Source organism: Salvelinus namaycush, chromosome 38 (assembly GCF_016432855.1).
Source record: "Salvelinus namaycush isolate Seneca chromosome 38, SaNama_1.0, whole genome shotgun sequence".
Classification (NCBI taxonomy): Eukaryota; Metazoa; Chordata; class Actinopteri; order Salmoniformes; family Salmonidae; genus Salvelinus; species Salvelinus namaycush.
This window is the reverse complement of record NC_052344.1, coordinates 23,244,908-23,265,739: the sequence shown is the minus strand read 5'-3', so window position 1 is coordinate 23,265,739 and position 20,832 is coordinate 23,244,908. Positions and strand designations below refer to the sequence as shown.

The 20,832-nt window shown below is 42.2% G+C and overlaps 1 protein-coding gene across 1 annotated transcript; it reads left to right on the top strand.

The window, feature by feature from the left end:
* The first annotated feature begins 1,918 nt into the window (after positions 1 to 1,918).
* On the top strand, positions 1,919 to 17,239 carry LOC120032109 (beta-1,3-galactosyl-O-glycosyl-glycoprotein beta-1,6-N-acetylglucosaminyltransferase 3-like). Its single transcript, XM_038978050.1, has 2 exons — positions 1,919 to 3,197; positions 17,025 to 17,239. Exons 1-2 carry the CDS (start codon positions 1,919 to 1,921, stop codon positions 17,237 to 17,239), a joined length of 1,494 nt encoding a protein of 497 aa, XP_038833978.1.
* Positions 17,240 to 20,832: the final 3,593 nt, after the last annotated feature.

The following is a 20,832-nucleotide window of genomic DNA, read 5'->3' as shown; positions in this document are numbered from 1 at the left end:
CCTTTTTCCCCCTTCCACGTGCCTCTTCCATTTTTGCGGTAATGCTGCAATTAGTTGGTTATAATTTTGGGTAGAGCAGACATTTCCATATATTTGTGTTAGCTGCATGTGTTTATAACTCCACCAGTCCTATTTATGATATAATTTACAAAGTTTAAACATTTACATTTTGTTATGGAGATTGATATGTTTAAGCTAATGGTAAGATAATGACTAAATGATTAATACGTTCCAATTAATGTTAAGGCCATAACTAACAGTATTCCACCCTGTCACTGTATAATGGAGTAAAATGTGTTTGAATCATAAGACTAGAATTCTTGATTGTATGTGCATAAAAAGAGGAACTGTTACCAGACAAGGAACTGTGGCAGACAACTTGTGACCACTGTGAAACTGATAACAGGGAAGGAGGTCTCCCTGTTATTAGTTTCACAGTGGTCACAAGTTGTCTGCCACAGTTCCTTGTCTGGTAACAGTTCCTCTTTTTATGCACATACAATCAAGAATTCTAGTTAGGCTTGCAGTAGGCTTGCAGTAGGCTTGCAGTTAGGCTTGCAGTAGGCTTGCAGTAGGCTTGCAGTTAGGCTTGCAGTAGATTATGTAACATGTTGCAGCATATGATAAGCAATGTATGTGTTGGAGTAGACTTGTAAAATGCATTGACAGTGTTAGAGAAGAGGGGCATTTATAAGGGGTATGGTAAGACCAAATGTGAGGTATAAAAGGCTATGTATGATTTTCAGAACGTTCTCTGAATAAACTTTTGACCTATTGCAGACTGGGACTTTGTCTAATTCTTCATTAACCAGGGATTTACAACGACTGGGAATTATTCAAAGCTTAAGTGATAGTTGAGTTCACAACATTGGGATAGAAATTCTCGTGACACATTTTTTCACAATATTTGTTGTATTATTTGGTCTGTCTTTTCTGGTGGATTAAACTGTAATTGCAACCAACTTTCTATGGCTTGTTTAAAAAAGTAACTATATTTTGGAGAGTATTTTGTTTTCAAATAACCGAAAGTGAGTGGTTGTAATCTGAATAAAGGGAAAAAGGCCATTCTAGGATGTTAGTCAATAGGACAGCGACAATACCAGTATTGTGATATTTTTTCCATGACAAAAAAGAAAACATGAAACTATTTTGGTCCTTTAAAAACCTGCTGTATGTAAAATATTGTGTTCAAAATGTATGGGCTAGATATTTGAACTCTGTATGGCAAGCGTGATTGTCTGACTGAACAAATTTATGAGGCTGCTTTGACCCCCTGGAAAGACGGTTGTTTAATGTGAGGCTCAGCTATGTTAGGATTTTTTTTAAAGTCTTGTAGTATATTCCCAGCATGTGTCACAATGCTGACCAGGAAACAAGCCACATAAAGGAAAAGCCTAGGCTCATACAGAGCTTTTCCTCCCTGGTCTGCTACGCAGATAGTGTTTACAGAAAGGCCACGCCCACTAGAGTGTATACGCCATGCCCATAGACCACGCCCAGTAGAGTCAATGATTACACCTCTTCCTTTGAAACTGAGTTGTGTGAGAGGTGTGTGACTTTTTATTTGAGCTGTGAGGTGCTGGTGAGACACATAGCTCTGTTGTTCAGTGGTGTGCAACTCCTGCTCCTTAGCTGTGGTGTTGATAGATACTAATACCACAAAGAGAATACCACATACAGGGTTCTCCCAATTCTTTTTTATTAAACAAGGTGGTGCTACTGAGTGCAATGGGATGGAGGACATTTAATGCAATCTAAAGCAAAGAAATACTCTATTAGGGTGTGGTGCCAGGTCTTAAATGATTAAAAATAAAGTTTTACAAAATTACAGTGGCGCAGCCAGTCCACAAGATGGCACAGCGCCACTCTTACATTCTTTGAGGAGAACCCTGACATAGAAAGATAATACCGACCAATCATGACTTCTGTTCGGTTGTCCAGGTCTCAGAGATTCTTCAAGAACTTATCTCTGATCCTACTGAGTGCATTCGTCTCTCTGCTCCTGTGGGCCGCTCTCAGGTGCCCGCCGGGCTCTGACAGGAGTCGTCTCCTCGCTCTGGACCTCCTGCCCCTGGACTACGCTGCCGACCTGCCGGCCTGCTCAGCCATCATCCAGGGAGACCTGGAGGGTCTGGAGAGGAAGCAGCTCAGCCTCCTGCTGAAGACTATGAAGAAACAGCAGCTGCTGTCAGAGGCGTTCTACCACAACGTGACTCAGGACTGTCAGAGGTACGTTACAGAAAGAGCGTTCATCACCGTTCCTCTCAGTCAGGAGGAGAAGGAGTTCCCCATCGCCTACTCCATGGTCATCCACGACCAGATCGAGATGTTTGAGCGGCTCCTGCGTGCCGTGTACACTCCTCAGAACGTGTACTGCGTCCACATCGACCAGAAGTCATCCGAGGACTTCAGGACGGCAGTGAGGGCTATCGTGTCCTGTCTGCCTAATGTGTTTGTGGCCAGTAAGTTAGAGAGTGTGGTATACGCCTCCTGGTCCAGAGTGCAGGCTGATCTGAACTGTATGGAGGATCTCCTGAAGTCACCTGTCCAGTGGAGGTACCTGATCAACACCTGTGGAACAGACTTCCCCATTAAGACCAACGCTGAGATGGTTCAGGCCCTCAAGCTGCAGAACGGGAGGAACAGCCTGGAGTCAGAGACCACCGAGGACTATAAAAACAGCAGATGGCAGTTTCACCACAAAATCACCAGCAACATGGTGGTCAAGACGAACGTTAGGAAGAGCCCTCCTCCAATCAGCACCCCCATGTTCTCTGGCAACGCCTACTTCCTGGTGTCCAGGGCCTTCGTCCGTCACGTGATGGAGTCTCAGGAGGTCCGGGTGCTGTTGGAGTGGGAGAAGGACACCTACAGTCCTGATGAACACCTGTGGGCCACCCTGCAGCGCATGCCCTCTGTGCCAGGGTCTAACCCTCCGCACATCAAGTACCATGAATCAGACATGAAGGCCATTGCTCGCATCGTGAAGTGGCATTCCCTGGAAGGAGATGTGAGGAACGGAGCCCCATATCCACCCTGCTCGGGTGTCTACAGGAGGTCCGTTTGTGTCTACGGGGCTGGAGATCTCAGGTGGCTCCTACAACATCACCACCTCATCGCTAACAAGTTTGACCCTGAGGTGGATAATGTGGCTATCAGGTGTCTGGAGTCGTACCTGCACTTCAAAGCTACATACCGTGTTTCACCAAGGACAGTGGAATCTGAGAGGATCTTACAAAAACTATGAAATGTTAAAAGTTGTAAATACGGTAATGTGCATTTATTTGAAATATGTTTTTAAATGTTGTATATTTCTGATTGTACTGTAAAGAGAAATGTAGGTTTTATTTAAAATATACTCTGAGTGTACAAAACATGAGGAACACTTTCCTCATGTTGAGTTGCACACCCTTTTGCCCTCAGAACAGCCTCAATTCCTCAGGGCATGGTCTGTACAAGGTGTCGAAAGCATTCCACAGGGATGCTGGCCCATGTCGACTCCAATGCTTCCCACAGTTGTGTCAGGTTGGCTCGATGTACTTTGGGTGGTGGATCATTATTGATACACACAGGAAGCTGTTGAGCGGGGAAAACACAGCAGCATTGCAGTTCTTGACACACTCAAACCGGTGCGCCTGGCACCTACTACCATACCCCGTTCAAAGGCACTTAAATATTCTGTCTTGCCCTCTGTCTTGCCCCTCACCCTCTGAATGGCACACACAATCCATGTCTCAATTGTCTCAAGGATTAAAAATCCTCCTCCCCTTCATATACAATGATTGAAGTGGATTTAACAGGTGACATACGAGATCATAGCTTCTTTCACCTGGATTCAACTGGTCAGTCCTGGTCATGGAATTAGCATGTTTTGTCCATGTTTTTTTATTTCTGATTTGCACTGTACAGTTCTGATTGGACTGTATATTCCAGACACATGTATTTCTTCCTGTGCTCTGTATTTATTACAGCAGCAGTACCATCTAGTGGAATGACTAGTCTAACTGGACACAGCATTTTGTTATACACAAGGTTAGTTATAACTTATTATAAACTTGGCCATATACCACAACCCCTCGGCCGTAATACTTAAATAACTAATACTACAGAAGCAGTGTATCTTTGCTCAGTGTTTTAATCAAAGCATGTTTAGTGTTTCTGTATCAATATGGGCTTTAAAATTCTACCTATAGTAATTTGATAAAACTGACCTTTATTCGAATATAAGTTTCTCTGGAGAAATAATTACAAGTTATCCAGGGTGGAGGAGGAATATGTTCCCAAAACAAACAAAAAATGGATTCTACAATGTTTCTTTTAGGGTGTAAAAAACATTCACCTGATGTTACAAGAACGTTCCCAGAACACATTTCGTCTGTTCTTTAAAGGGTCCCAGAATGTTTAATTAGGTATTGGGAACATTGTGTGGACATGACTGCATTCCACACCACCCTATCCCACCTGGACAAGAGGAATACTACAACTACTGTTTGTTGACTACAAGTCAGCCTTCAACACCATAGTATACTAGTATACCCTCCAAGCTCGTCACTAAGCTCAGGGCCCTGGGTCTGAACTCCTCCATGTGCAACTGGATCCTGGACTTCGTGACTGGCCAACCCCAGGTGGTAGGCAACAACACCTCCGCCACGCAAATTCTCAACACGGGGGCCCTACAGGGGTGTGTGCTCAGCCCCTCCTGTACTACCTGTTCATCCACGACTGGGTAACTAAATCAGTAAATAACTTTCTATGCCATGTATTTGATGGAAGATTGGAACTGAACAAAGGTTTGCTGACGACACAACAGTGGTAGGCCTGATCATCAACAACGAAGAGACAGCCTACAGGGAGGAGGTTAGAGCCCTGGTGGAGTGGTGAAAGGACCATAACCTCCCCCTCAACGTCTACAATCCAAGGAGCTGATTGTGGACTACAGGAGACAAAAGGAAGAGCACGCCCACATCTATATCGACAGGGCTGCAGTGGGAAGGGTCAAAAGCTTCATGTTTCTCGGCGTATACATCTCCGAGGACCTGACATTGTCCCATCACATTGTAGTGAAGGAGGCAAATTCACAATGGCCCCTAAGACTCTCACAAACTTCTACAGATGCACCATTGAGAGCATTCTGTCGGGTTGTATCACCACCTGGTACGGCAACTGCATCGCCTTTCCGATTTTGGGGAGGGACTCGGTTGGGGTCTCAAATTATGGTTGAGAGTTAGAAGAGTAGAATGGACAAGGTGCATTTTTTAAACTTAGTTGTGCATCAGCAGTTTCTCTATATATGTTTTACTCTATATATCACTCACTGACAGTCACTAAATTAGCCCATGTCAGTTAAATTAATGTAGATTGGTAAATTAGCCTAGTTAGTCTAGCCAGCTATCTAAACTTGTAGTAATCATAGCCGAATTACCGACCGGGCACGCAGTGCACAAGCCCAAAGGCCCTGATCTCCAGGGGGCCCCCATTGATTTTCTTAGTCACTCTCACTCAGATATCATATTAACATGGCATAATGTGTAGAATTGCAGGAAATTAGCTTAAAAACTGCTAATTGGCCAGCAGGAACATAATCAAACTCTAATGTCCTCTTTTAAATGACTGTAATGTTCTCTTTTAAACCAGTTAGCATTAAAACTGCTAAATAAATACTTCTGTAAAGCAAACTCATTTGATTACATTTTGCTAATAAAGTGTAGATCCCTCTGTATGTATTAAATGATAGCTTTTAATCCTGGTGCTGAGTTAATGTGTAGCGGCTAATTGTATAGCTAATAGGCTGTATGTTTGTAGATGGACTCTGGTGAATGAAGCTACAGCAGTCAAGGTGATCATGGCTGGGGTCATTTTCAGTGGTGTAAAGTACTTAAGTAAAAATACTTTAAAGTACTACTTCAGTAGTTTTTTTTGTATCTGTACTTTACTATTTTTATTGAAACCAACTTTTACTTTTACTTCACTACATTCCTAAAGAAAATAATGTACTTTTTACTCCATAATTTCCCCTGACACCCAAAAGTACTTGTTATTTTGAATGCTTAGCAGAACAGGAAAATGGTCCAATTCACACACCTATCAAGAGAACATCCATACTACCTAAACTGGCTGATTCACTAAACACAAATGCTTAGTTTGTAAATTATGTCTGAGTGTTGGAGTGTGCCCCTGGCTATCCATCTTTCTTTTTTTTTTTACATACATGTGTGCTGTCTGGTTTGCTTAATATAAGGAATTTGAAATTATTTATACTTTTACTTTTGATACTTAAGTACATTTTATCAATAGCATTTATTTTGATATTTAAGTACATTTAAAACCAAATACTTTTAGACTTGTACTCAAGTAGTATTTTACCGGGTTACTCACTTTTACTTGAGTAATTTTCTATTAAGGTATCTTTACTTTTATTCAAGTATGACAATTGGGTACTTTTTCCACCACTGATCACCTTGTTTTTTCTGTTCTCCAAATAGCATTTTAGAGTTTTAAATTGTATAGAAATGCAGTGTGTGTATGTGGCTGCGTCCATGCCTGATTCTATGTGTCTGTGGGGTGTTGTTCGTGTATGTGGCTGCGTCCATGCCTGATTCTATGTGTCTGTGGGGTGTTGTTCGTGTATGTGGCTGCGTCCATGCCTGATTCTATGTGTCTGTGGGGTGTTGTTCGTGTATGTGGCTGCGTCCATGCCTGATTCTATGTGTCTGTGGGGTGTTGTTCGTGTATGTGGCTGCGTCCATGCCTGATTCTATGTGTCTGTGGGGTGTTGTTCGTGTATGTGGCTGCGTCCATGCCTGATTCTATGTGTCTGTGGGGTGTTGTTCGTGTATGTGGCTGCGTCCATGCCTGATTCTATGTGTCTGTGGGGTGTTGTTCGTGTATGTGGCTGCGTCCATGCCTGATTCTATGTGTCTGTGGGGTGTTGTTCGTGTATGTGGCTGCGTCCATGCCTGATTCTATGTGTCTGTGGGGTGTTGTTCGTGTATGTGGCTGCGTCCATGCCTGATTCTATGTGTCTGTGGGGTGTTGTTCGTCTGTCTGAGCTCTCAGGATAGTTACTCAGTATCAGTTGGTAATCCTCCTTTCCTACAAACAGAGGTGTTCTTTCAATGTGGCCCCCTTAGAGACATCTTGAAGACCCCTCCACTGAGGGAGAGAGGTGCCCCGTGACTGTGGAATCACATGCGTAGAGGAACCGAACAGGTCATTCTGGTCATTCTACACTTTTAGGTATAGTTTCATTACATGGTCTAGGAGAAAAATACTTCTCCTCCACTTTGACCTAACGCACCCTCACCCATTACTCACACACACATCTACCCTGTTATACCTTTTACCATTGTACCATGACCTGGGACTTAGCTGTTATACCTGTTACGATGACATGGGACTTGGCTGAGGGATGTGTTTTCATGAAATATGACTTGGCTGAGGAATGTGTTACCATGAAATAGGACTTTGCTGAGGAATGTGTTACCATGAAATAGGACTTTGCTGAGGAATGTGTTACCATGAAATAGGACGTGGCTGAGGAATGTGTTACCATGAAATAGGACGTGGCTGAGGTATGTGTTACCATGACCTGGGATTTAGCTGAGGTATGTGTTATCATGACCTGGGACTTAGCTGAGGTATATGTTACCATGACCTGGGACTTAGCTGAGGTACAGTATGTGCATGTCTTTCTGATGGAGTGTTTAAAAAAAAAAAAAACTGACATTGAGATAGTTTAATCAGTTGAACATTTACATATGAACCCACAACATTGAAGTATTTGCACAAATATTATGCTGTACTTTAAGAGCAGGAGTAATCTACCTGACATAGCAACCCTTCTCTCTCTGTTCTAATTAGTGAAGAGCAGGAGTTACCTACCTGACATAGCAACAGTGGTGGAAAAAGTATCCATTAGTCATACTTGAGTAGAAGTAAATGACTCAAGTAAAAGTGAAAGTCACCCAGTAAAATACTCCTTGAGTAAAAGTCAAAGAATATTTGGTTTTAAATGTAGTTCAAATATCTAAATAATGTAATTGCTAAATTCTATATATTAAGCAAACCATACACCATCATTTTCTTGTTTTTTAATTAACGGATAGCCAGGGACACACTCCAACACTCAGACATCATTTACAAACGGAGCATATGTTTAGTGAGTCCACCAGATCAACGGCAGTAGGGATGACCAGGGATGTTCTCTTGATAAGTGCGTGAATTGGACCATTTCTTTGTCCTGATTAAGCATTCAAAATGTAATGAGTACTTTTGGGTGTCAGGAAAAATGTATGAGGTAAAAAGTATATAGTTTTCTTTAGGAATGTAGTGAAGTAAAAGTAAAACTTGTCAAACATATAAATAGTCAAATGAAGTACAGATACCCCCAAAAAAACTACTTAAGAAGTATTTTAAAGTATTTTACACCACTGATTATGGTGGAGTAACTACAATGTTGTTGAAATCTTTGAGTGGTTTCCTTCCGACAACTGAATCGACTGTATCTTTGTAGTGACTGGGTGTATTGATACACCATCCAAAGTGTAATTAATAACTTCACTCTGCTCAAAGAGATATTCAATGTCTGATTATTTTTATTTTACCCATCTACCAATAGGTGCCCTTCTTTGCAAGGCATTGGAAAACATCCCTGGTCTTTGTGGTTGAATCTGTGTTTGAAATTCACTGCTCGGCTGAGGGACTTTACAGATAATTATATGTTCGGGGTACTGAGATGAGATAGTGTTTACCATGATTTTTGAATGACTATCATTGCACAAAGAGTGAATCCATGAAACGTATTGTGACTTGTAAAGCACGTTTTTACTCCTGAACTTATTTAGGCTTTGTCACGCCCTGACCTTAGTTTTCTATGTTTTCTGTATTATTTTGGTCAGGGTGTGACGAGGGTGGGTATGTGTGTTTTGTCCTGTCTAGGGTTTTTGTTTATCTATGGGGATTTGGTATGTCTAGGTAATGTAGGTCTATGGTGGCCTGAATTGGTTCCCAATCAAAGGCAGCTGTTTATCGTTGTCTCTGATTGGGGATCCTATTTAGGTTGCCATTTTCCATTTAGGTTTTGTGGGTTATTGTCTATGTGTAGTTGCATGTCAGCACTCATTGTAATTAGCGTCACTGTTAGTTTGTTTAGTGTTCTTTGTTTATTAAAGAAGAATGTACTCATATCACGCTGCACCTTGGTCTCCTCACTATGACGACCGTGACAGGCTTGCCATAACAAAGGGGTTGAATACTTATTGAATTATGACATTTCAGCTTATTAATTTGTAAACATTTTGATAATATAATTGCACTTTGACATTATGGGGTATTGTGTGTAAACCAGTAACAAAACATCTAAATGTAATCCATTTGTAATTCAGGCTGTAACAACAAAATGTGGAAAAAGTCAAGGGGTGTGAATACTTTCTGAAGGAGCTGTAGAAGGTTAGGTGTTAGAAACAGTCTAAATGTCAGACAGTGATTCAGAGGTCACGGTCACCTTACTAATGGATAACAACTAAGGTTACAGTATGCCTACTCTATTGCTATTATCTGAAAGCTACCAGAATACTCAGCCCTAAAACAAACACACCTGTTTTGCCCTAAAAGTTGCCAAAAATGTAGTAACAGCTCAGGTGGAATGCCATCCGGGCCAGGTGATTTCCCCTTTTTAGCACCTTTCAGTGCTGACTCCAGTTCCTCTAATGAGATGGGTCGGCCCAGATCCGCAGATTGCTTCTCCTCCAATACGGGCAAATCAAGATTATCTAAACTGTATTTGTCGGGTTCAAACTGGATATAAGATTTAAAAACTCCTGGTAAAAAGACTGAAATGTTGCATTCATTTCCTGTGGGTCAGAAAGTAAGCCTTTAACCGGGGATTAAATAGATTCTATAGAAGTACAAGATTCACCTTGTTTCAATTTTAAGGCTAGAATCCTGCTTGGTTTGCTCCTATTAAAATGATAGTTCTGCCTCACTCTATGCATGTGTCATTTGTTAGTTGTGCAGAGTTGAGAACGGAGTCAGGCGCAGGACACAGAACACAGGGATCACAAACCCTAACACACCAGACTAACACAGAACCGGGAACAATCACGCACAAAACATAATGAGAACCAGAGGGTTAAATAGGGAAATAATAATAACGTAATGGGAACCAGGTGTGTACAATCAAGACATTACAAATGGAAAAAGAAACGTGGATCGGTGGCAGCTGGAAAGCCGGTGAAGACGAACGCCGCCCGATCAAGGAGAGGCACCGAGAGGCACCAACTTCGGCGGAAGTCGTGACAGCATGATGAACTCAGCTCTCCTCAATAAATCATTAAATTCCAGTTTAATCACCCTTACATCATTGCTGACATTATTTGAGTAATTCCTTTTCAGGTTTTGTTGAAGTGATTAAAATTTTTCCTCCAATAACTTGATTCTGTGATTCCTGGCTTTATTGAGGTCAGATGCAAAATAAGATGTAAAGTCTGTGATAAACCCTTTAGTAGCCATCCATGTAAACCTGGGGTCCTCTACAGAGTCCTTGTTTTTTGCTAAGAATGCAAATTGAAATTCATCCACGAACAATTCGTTTTGAAGAAGGGTCATATTACAACGGCAACGTTTTGTTTTATTTACCTTAAAGCTCACATCCACTTGTGTAACCAGGGGATTATGATCTGAAAGCGTCGCAGGCAATATTTGTATTGGCGTGACGCACATACTTAGAGTGCGTGAGAATAGAGAACAATCAATTCTAGAGTATGATTTGTGATATGCAGAAAAACAGGTATAATCTTTGATGGCCGGATTCTGAACTCGCCACACAGAGATATTGAGACGTTCCGTCATTCCATTCAATTGATGCTGATTGTTGGGCTTGTGAAAACATTTGTGTGGATCTATCAAGGTTGAGATTGAAAGCTGCATTCATATCTGCCCTTATGACCAATTCATACTCTGAAAGTGATAACAATTCTTTGGTAAGGCCATCGAAAAAGCTGTCCTCAAAAACAGCGGGTGCATAGATAGACACAAATGCTACTTTCTTACCATAGATGTGTAAATGTAAGCTAAGTGGCCTGAAGTATCCTTGCTAGTCTTTTCGATAACTAAAGTTATATTCCTTTTAATCAAAATAACCACGCCTTTGAACTTAGAGGCTCCACTAGTCGAAGCAGCAACTTTATACACCTTATCCTGTAAGCGATGGATATCCCCTACTCGCAAATGAGATTCCTGGATAAATACAATATCAATATTTTTATGAGGTATGAAGTCTAAACATTGAATTTTCTTAAATTTGGCTTTCAACCAACGCACATTAATGCATAAAAGAGACAGCTTAACCATTGTCAAAACAATCCTGGTAATTACGAGTTGAACTGAAAGTGGTTCAGATTTACCTTCGATAAGTAGTGACAAGTACCCTCCCCTCACCCGCCGCCAGACCGCCCCCCACCCGCCACCAGACCCCCCCTCTGTTTCTGAGAAGCGTGACATCCACACAACGCAGCTCTGTTGGTCTCTCGAAGCCTATTCCTCCTAAATAAAATATATTCCAATCAGGTTATCAAAAAATATAAAAGTTGAAAGTAGACAAATTCATTGCGATATAACCAAGCAAAATGACACTTGTGAAGCTGTGTAGCCAAACATGAAAACAAAACCTGGCTACAGTGGCCATTTCTCTCTCTTCTCAACCCTTCATCTCTCTCTCCAACCACGTCTCCATCTATCTCCTCTCATCCCTCCGTTCTCTCTTGCCAGGAAGTGATTGTAAGTTCTTCACTGATTAAATAACTTGCCTGTGTCACGCCTGGTCCTGCTCTCCCTCTCTGGTGCTTGAGGGAGCCAGACTGCCTTCATTACGCACACCTGTCACCATCGTTACACGCAGCTGCGCTTCATCACCAGTCACCATCACACGCAGCAGCGCATCATTGGACTCCCCTGGACTCCTTTAATTTGTTGATTGCCTTCCCTATTTCTGTCTACTTCCCAGTGTGTTCCCTGTATCAGCCTTGATGTCGTTTCCCCTGGCTAGACGCTGTCCGTATTCTGTTCCTGTTCTGTTTCATGTCCGCTATTCATTAAATGTAAACTCCCTGTACCTGCTTCTCGTCCCCGCCGTCGATCCTTACAGCCTGATTAAATAGCTCCTCTATTAGTAAGGAGAGACAGGGGGAAACTGTCTGATTAAATAGCTCCTCTATTAGTAAGGAGAGACAGAGAGAAACTGTCTGATTAAATAGCTTCTCTATTAGTAAGGAGAGACAGGGGGAAACTGTCTGATTAAATAGCTCCTCTATTAGTAAGGAGAGACAGGGGGAAACTGTCTGATTAAATAGCTCCTCTATTAGTAAGGGGAGACAGGGAGAAACTGTCTGATTAAATAGCTCCTCTATTAGTAAGGAGAGACAGGGAGAAACTGTCTGATTAAATAGCTCCTCTATTAGTAAGGAGAGACAGGGGGAAACTGTCTGATTAAATAGCTCCTCTATTAGTAAGGAGAGACAGGGGGAAACTGTCTGATTAAATAGCTCCTCTATTAGTAAGGAGAGACAGGGGGAAACTGTCTGATTAAATAGCTCCTCTATTAGTAAGGAGAGACAGGGGGAAACTGTCTGGTTAAATAGCTCCTCTATTAGTAAGGAGAGACAGGGGGAAACTGTCTGGTTAAATAGCTCCTCTATTAGTAAGGAGAGACAAGGGGAAACTGTCTGATTAAATAGCTCCTCTATTAGTAAGGAGAGACAGGGGGAAACTGTCTGATGAAATAGCTCCTCTATTAGTAAGGAGAGACAGGGGGAAACTGTCTGATTAAATAGCTTCTCTATTAGTAAGGAGAGACAGGGGGAAACTGTCTGATTAAATAGCTCCTCTATTAGTAAGGGGAGACAGGGGGAAACTGTCTGATTAAATAGCTCCTCTATTAGTAAGGAGAGACAGGGGGAAACTGTCTGGTTCAATAGCTCCTCTGTTAGTAAGGGGAGACAGGGGGAAACTGTCTGGTTAAATAGCTCCTCTATTAGTAAGGAGAGACAGGGGGAAACTGTCTGATGAAATAGCTCCTCTATTAGTAAGGAGAGACAGAGAGAAACTGTCTGGTTAAATAGCTCCTCTATTAGTAAGGAGAGACAGGGGGAAACTGTCTGATTAAATAGCTCCTCTATTAGTAAGGAGAGACAGGGGGAAACTGTCTGATTAAATAGCTCCTCTATTAGTAAGGAGAGACAGGGGGAAACTGTCTGATTAAATAGCTCCTCTATTAGTAAGGAGAGACAGGGGGAAACTGTCTGATTAAATAGCTCCTCTATTAGTAAGGAGAGACAGGGGGAAACTGTCTGGTTAAATAGCTCCTCTATTAGTAAGGAGAGACAGGGGGAAACTGTCTGGTTAAATAGCTCCTCTATTAGTAAGGAGAGACAGGGGGAAACTGTCTGATTAAATAGCTCCTCTATTAGTAAGGAGAGACAGGGGGAAACTGTCTGGTTAAATAGCTCCTCTATTAGTAAGGAGAGACAGGGGGAAACTGTCTGGTTAAATAGCTCCTCTATTAGTAAGGAGAGACAGGGGGAAACTGTCTGATTAAATAGCTCCTCTATTAGTAAGGAGAGACAGGGGGAAACTGTCTGATTAAATAGCTCCTCTATTAGTAAGGAGAGACAGGGGGAAACTGTCTGATTAAATAGCTCCTCTATTAGTAAGGAGAGACAGGGGGAAACTGTCTGGTTAAATAGCTCCTCTATTAGTAAGGAGAGACAGGGGGAAACTGTCTGATTAAATAGCTCCTCTATTAGTAAGGAGAGACAGGGGGAAACTGTCTGATTAAATAGCTCCTCTATTAGTAAGGAGAGACAGGGGGAAACTGTCTGGTTAAATAGCTCCTCTATTAGTAAGGAGAGACAGGGGGAAACTGTCTGATTAAATAGCTCCTCTATTAGTAAGGAGAGACAGGGGGAAACTGTCTGATGAAATAGCTCCTCTATTAGTAAGGAGAGACAGGGGGAAACTGTCTGATTAAATAGCTTCTCTATTAGTAAGGAGAGACAGGGGGAAACTGTCTGATTAAATAGCTCCTCTATTAGTAAGGGGAGACAGGGGGAAACTGTCTGATTAAATAGCTCCTCTATTAGTAAGGAGAGACAGGGGGAAACTGTCTGGTTAAATAGCTCCTCTGTTAGTAAGGGGAGACAGGGGGAAACTGTCTGGTTAAATAGCTCCTCTATTAGTAAGGAGAGACAGGGGGAAACTGTCTGATGAAATAGCTCCTCTATTAGTAAGGAGAGACAGAGAGAAACTGTCTGGTTAAATAGCTCCTCTATTAGTAAGGAGAGACAGGGGGAAACTGTCTGATTAAATAGCTCCTCTATTAGTAAGGAGAGACAGGGGGAAACTGTCTGATTAAATAGCTCCTCTATTAGTAAGGAGAGACAGGGGGAAACTGTCTGATTAAATAGCTCCTCTATTAGTAAGGAGAGACAGGGGGAAACTGTCTGATTAAATAGCTCCTCTATTAGTAAGGAGAGACAGGGGGAAACTGTCTGGTTAAATAGCTCCTCTATTAGTAAGGAGAGACAGGGGGAAACTGTCTGGTTAAATAGCTCCTCTATTAGTAAGGAGAGACAGGGGGAAACTGTCTGATTAAATAGCTCCTCTATTAGTAAGGAGAGACAGGGGGAAACTGTCTGGTTAAATAGCTCCTCTATTAGTAAGGAGAGACAGGGGGAAACTGTCTGGTTAAATAGCTCCTCTATTAGTAAGGAGAGACAGGGGGAAACTGTCTGATTAAATAGCTCCTCTATTAGTAAGGAGAGACAGGGGGAAACTGTCTGATTAAATAGCTCCTCTATTAGTAAGGAGAGACAGGGGGAAACTGTCTGATTAAATAGCTCCTCTATTAGTAAGGAGAGACAGGGGGAAACTGTCTGGTTAAATAGCTCCTCTATTAGTAAGGAGAGACAGGGGGAAACTGTCTGATTAAATAGCTCCTCTATTAGTAAGGAGAGACAGGGGGAAACTGTCTGATTAAATAGCTCCTCTATTAGTAAGGAGAGACAGGGGGAAACTGTCTGGTTAAATAGCTCCTCTATTAGTAAGGAGAGACAGGGGGAAACTGTCTGATTAAATAGCTCCTCTATTAGTAAGGAGAGACAGGGGGAAACTGTCTGATTAAATAGCTCCTCTATTAGTAAGGGGAGACAGGGGGAAACTGTCTGATTAAATAGCTCCTCTATTAGTAAGGAGAGACAGGGGGAAACTGTCTGATTAAATAGCTCCTCTATTAGTAAGGAGAGACAGGGGGAAACTGTCTGGGTAAATAGCTCCTCTATTAGTAAGGAGAGACAGGGGGAAACTGTCTGGTTAAATAGCTCCTCTATTAGTAAGGAGAGACAGGGGGAAACTGTCTGATTAAATAGCTCCTCTATTAGTAAGGAGAGACAGGGGGAAACTGTCTGGTTAAATAGCTCCTCTGTTAGTAAGGGGAGACAGGGGGAAACTGTCTGGTTAAATAGCTCCTCTATTAGTAAGGGGAGACAGGGGGAAACTGTCTGGTTAAATAGCTCCTCTATTAGTAAGGAGAGACAGGGGGAAACTGTCTGGTTAAATAGCTCCTCTATTAGTAAGGAGAGACAGGGGGAAACTGTCTGGTTAAATAGCTCCTCTGTTAGTAAGGGGAGACAGTTTTGGTTAAGTGATCATTTATAAAGTGGCTCTCTATTTTCCCTCTGCTTGTATACTAGACTACCACTGCAGAAAACTACTGACATTGTTCTGAGTTCATTTGCATGCCATTGCCAGTCACTGAATATTTACGGCCAAGGTGAGAAGGGAGGTGCCAGCAGTCAAATCCTGGAGAATTTGGGATTCAATTTCAATTGAGTAACATGTCTCTGACTTCCCTAAGCCCAAAATGGGAAACTATATTAAATATATATTTACATGTATATGATTTCCTTCAATCATCCTGTGTTTTCCTTGATTCTTTTCATGTTATGTTTTTGCAACATACGGTACTAATCAAATCAAACTTCTTTGTCACATGCGCCGAATACAACAAGTGTAGATCTTACCGTGAAATGCTTACTTACGAGCCCTTAACCAACAGTGCAGTTCAAGAAGAGTTAAGAAAATATTTACCAAATAAACTAAAGTTAAAAATAATAAATTAACAAAATAAAATAACAATAACGAGGCTATATACAGGGGGCACAGGAGTCAATGTGCGGGGGTACAGGTTAGTCGAGGTAATATGTACATGTACTGTAGGTAGGGGTTAAGTGACTATGCATAGATAATAAACAGCGAGTAGCAGCAGTGTACAAAACAAATGGGGGGGGTGTCAATGGAAATAATCTGGTGGCAATTTGATTAATTGTTCAGCAGTCTTATGGCTTGGGGTAGAAGCTGTTAAGGAGCCTTTTGGTCCTAGATTTGGCGCTCCGGTACCGCTTGCCGTGCGGTAGCAGAGAGAACAGTCTATGACTTGGGTAACTGGAGTCATTGACAATTTTTTGGCCTTTCCTCTTTCCTCTAGTATATAGGTCCTGGATGGCAGGAATCTTGGTCCCATTTATGTACTGGGCCATACGCACTACCCTCTGTAGTACCCTACGTTCAGATGCCGAGCAGTTGCCATACCAGGCGGTGATGCAACCGGTCACGATGCTCTCGATGGTGCAGCTGTAGAAGTTTTTGAGGATCTGGGGACCCATGCTAAATCTTTTCAGTCTGCTGAGGGGGAAAAGGTGTTGTCGTGCCCTCTTCACGACTGTCTTGGTGTGTTTGGACCATGATAGTTAGTTGGTGATGTGGACACCAATGAACTTTAAACTCTCGACCCGCTCCACTACAGCCCCGTCGATGTTAATGGGGGCCTGTTTGGCCGCCTTTTCCTGTAGTCCACGATCAGCTCATTCTTAGAATACTTCCATAACCACCTTATGGACACTTAAAAAGATTTAAAATAAAATTAAAACGAATCTCACACCTCCATTTCATCCCTCCATCTCTCCCTTCTACAGGTAATGATGCACCAGATGTTGACTGTCTGAACCTGGCTGGGCTGAGTGCAGTACCCCGGGACGCTCCAGTGGTGGCGATCAACGCTGCTAAATACTCCTGCCACAGTGCTGCAGGCCTGGGGGCCGTGAGGGAGTTTTCTGAACACATCCTGCTGCTCAAGAAGAAGGCCAAGTCTCAGATGGAACAGGACCGCATCCACAGAAATACATTCTAAATGCTAGAATGTGTTCTAAAGTCACAGAGATCCATTCTAAACTCTAGAATGTGTTCTAAAGTCACAGAGATCCATTCTAAACTCTAGAATGTGTTCTAAAGTCAGAGAACCATTCTAAACTCTAGAATGTGTTCTAAAGCAGGCATGGGCAAACGTTTTGGCTTGAGGGCCAAACAGATTTTTGGGGGGATTGATTTGTTTGTCGAAATCATTTTCTGGGCCAGAAAAAGGGCAGTTATTTTAAAATATATAGGTCCATTATAATTTCTATCTAGTTTTTGACATTCATGACCTGGAGTGTTTTCTTACACAGAATAATAATTTCCTGCCAAGAAACATTCTCATTCTAAACTTCACATGTAAACTGGAAGAGTTGCATTCTCAATTGCATACTCCTCGCACCCACTCTCCCCGTCTCCTTCTCTTCCCTCTGACCTTCTCCAATGGTTTTTGAGAAGGAGACGAGGAGAGAGGACTTGAGGAATATGCAATTGAGAACATCCCCCTGTCATTCATTGTCATGTAAAAAAAGGAGTTGACAAGAAAGCAGTAGCAGACTGACACTCAGGATATTGCATTCTAATCTGCATTCTATCAATCAGACAAACACGCTGCCTAATGTTCTGTCCAGGCATGAGTTCAAAGTGACAATAAATCTTATTATCATCTCTCTACTTTCTCTGGGGTTCTAGAAAGAAGTATATTTACTCACTTTCATGCACTTGGCTCAGGCTGAAATGGTTTTTACAGGTTGTCAGGTCAGTGTAGTTTGGGTTTTATATCACTACACGTTGTGTTGACAAATACAGTATGTACTTTTTAAATTGTCTTTGTTTTAATTAAATGAAGTATATACACTGAGGGTACAAAACATTATGAACACCTGCTCTCTCTGACATACCGTCGTGGCCAAAAGTTCTGAGAATGACACAAATATACATTTTCACAAAGTTTGCTGCTTCAGTGTCTTTGGATATTTTTGTCAGATATTACTATGGAATACTGAAGTATAATTACAAGCATTTCATAAGTGTCAAAGGCTTTTATTGACAATTACATGAAGTTGATGCAAAGAGTCAATATTTGCAGTGTTGGCCCTTCTTTTTCAAGACCTCTGCAATCCGCCCTGGCATGCTGTCAATTAACTTCTGGGCCACATCCTGACTGATGGCAGCCCATTCTTGCATATTCAATGCTTGGAGTTAGTCAGAATTTGTGGGTTTTTGTTTGTCCACCCACCTCTTGAGGATTGACCACAAGTTCTCAATGGGATTAAGGTCTGGGGAGTTTCCTAGCCATGGACCCAACATATCAATGTTTTGTTCCCCAAGCCACTTAGTTATCACTTTTGCCTTATGGCAAGGTGCTCCATCATGCTGGAAAAGGCATTGTTCGTCACCAAACTGTTCCTGGATGGTTGGGAGAAGTTGCTCTCGGAGGATGTGTTGGTACCATTCTTTATTCATGGCAATGTTCTTAGGCAAAATTGCGAGTGAGCTCACTCTCTTGGCTGAGAAGCAACCCCACACATGAATGGTCTCAGGATGCTTTACTGTTGGCATGACACAGGACTGATGGTAGCGCTCACCTTGTCTTTTCCGGACAAGCTTTTTTCCGGATGCCCCAAACAATCGGAAAGGGGATTCATCAGAGAAAATGACTTTACCCCAGTCCTCAGCAGTCCAATCCCTGTACCGTTTGCAGAATATCAGTCTGTCCCTGATGTATTTCCTGGAGAGAAGTGGCTTCTTTGCTCCCCTTCTTGACACCAGGCCATCCTCCAAAAGTATTCTCCTTACTGTGCGTGCAGATGCACTCACACCTGCCTGCTGCCATTCCTGAGCAAGCTCTGTACTGGTGGTGCCCCGATCCCGCAGCTGAATCAACTTTAGGAGACGGTCCTGGCGCTTGCTGGACTTTCTTGGGCACCCTGAAGCCTTCTTCACAACAATTGAACCGCTCTCCTTGAAGTTCTTGATGATCAGATAAATGGTTGATTTAGGTGCAATCTTACTGGCAGCAATATCCTTGCCTGTGAAGCTCTTTTTGTGTAAAGAAATGATGACGTCACGTGTTTATTTCCATGTAACCATGGTTGACAGGAAGAACAATGATTCCTAACACCACCCTCCTTTTGAAGCTTCCAGTCTGTTATTCAAACTCAATCAGCATGACACAGTGATCTCTAGCCTTGTCCTCGTCAACACTCACACCTGTGTTAAAGAGGGAAGCACTGACATGTCAGCTGGTACTTTTGTGGCAGGGATGAAAAGCAGTGGAAATGTTTTTGGGGGATTCAGTTCATTTGCATGGCAAAGAGGGACTTTGCAATTAATTGCAATTCGTCTGATCAATCTTCATAACATTCTGGAGTATATGCAAATTGACATCATACAAACTGAGGCAGCAGACTTTGTGAAAATGTATATTTGTGTCATTCTGTTTGTGTGTGTGCCTTTCAGAGGGTGAATGGGTAAGATCAAAATGTAAGTGCCCTCGAACAGCCTCTGGTAGTAGCTGCCAGAAGTACCGGTTGGTACTAAGAACTGCAACGCTGCTGGATTTTTCACACTCAACCGTTTCCTGTGTGGAACAAGAATGGTCCATGAACACAACTGTGGGAAGCATTGGAGTCAAAATGGGCCAGCATCCCTGTAGAACGCATTTGACTCCTTGTAGAGTACATGTCCTGACGGATTGATGGTACGGGGGGGGGGAACATCTCTATATTATGAAGGTGTTATTAATGTTTTATATACTCAGTGTATATGTGTATATATATGAGGCCTTTAATCAGATTTTGATTGTTTTTTAATGTATGTTCTTTATATGTCTTAGAATGTAGTGGGACATTGGTTTCAGTTGCTTTGACATTCTTGTTGGTTTTATTGTTTACTATTGTACTGTATTTTCCTGCAGTTTGTTTGTTAGATGTTATATGATGTTCTCATAAATGAAAAGAAAACTAGATAAATATATTGTATCATGGAGTCATTATCTAATGGGACAGTTGACATACACCTTTTCACCACCAGAGGGTAGCCTAACGTCTCAGTTGAAGGAAACCCATTGGACAGCCTTACGTGCTCAGTTGAAGGAAACCCACTGGACAGCCTAACGTCTCAGTTGAAGTAAACCCATTGGACAGCCTAACGTCTCAGTTGAAGAAAACCCATTGGACAGCCTAACGTCTCAGTCGAAGGAAACCCATTGGACAGCCTAACGTCTCAGTTGAAGGAAACCCATTGGACAGCCTAACGTCTCAGTTGAAGTAAACCCATTGGACAGCCTAACGTCTCAGTTGAAGGAAACCCATTGGACAGCCTAATGTCTCAGTTGAAGGAAACCCACTGGACAGCCTAACGTCTCAGTTGAAGGAAACCCATTGGACAGCCTAACGTCTCAGTTGAAGGAAACCCATTGGACAGCCTAACGTCTCAGTTGAAGGAAACCCATTGGACAGCCTAACGTCTCAGTTGAAGGAAACCCATTGGACAGCCTAACGTCTCAGTTGAAGGAAACCCATTGGACAGCCTAATGCCTCAGTTGAAGGAAACCCATTGGACAGCCTAACGTCTCAGTTGAAGGAAACC

What these genes read in the sequence shown, in the direction of transcription:
- LOC120032109 (XM_038978050.1), top strand. Translation starts at nt 1,919, where the DNA reads ATGACTTCTGTTCGGTTGTCCAGGTCTCAGAGATTCTTCAAGAACTTA. An exon ending in GCACTTCAAAGCTACATACC is followed by an intron (nt 3,198 to 17,024) that starts GTGTTTCACCAA and finishes TCCCTTCTACAG; the next exon opens with GTAATGATGCACCAGATGTT.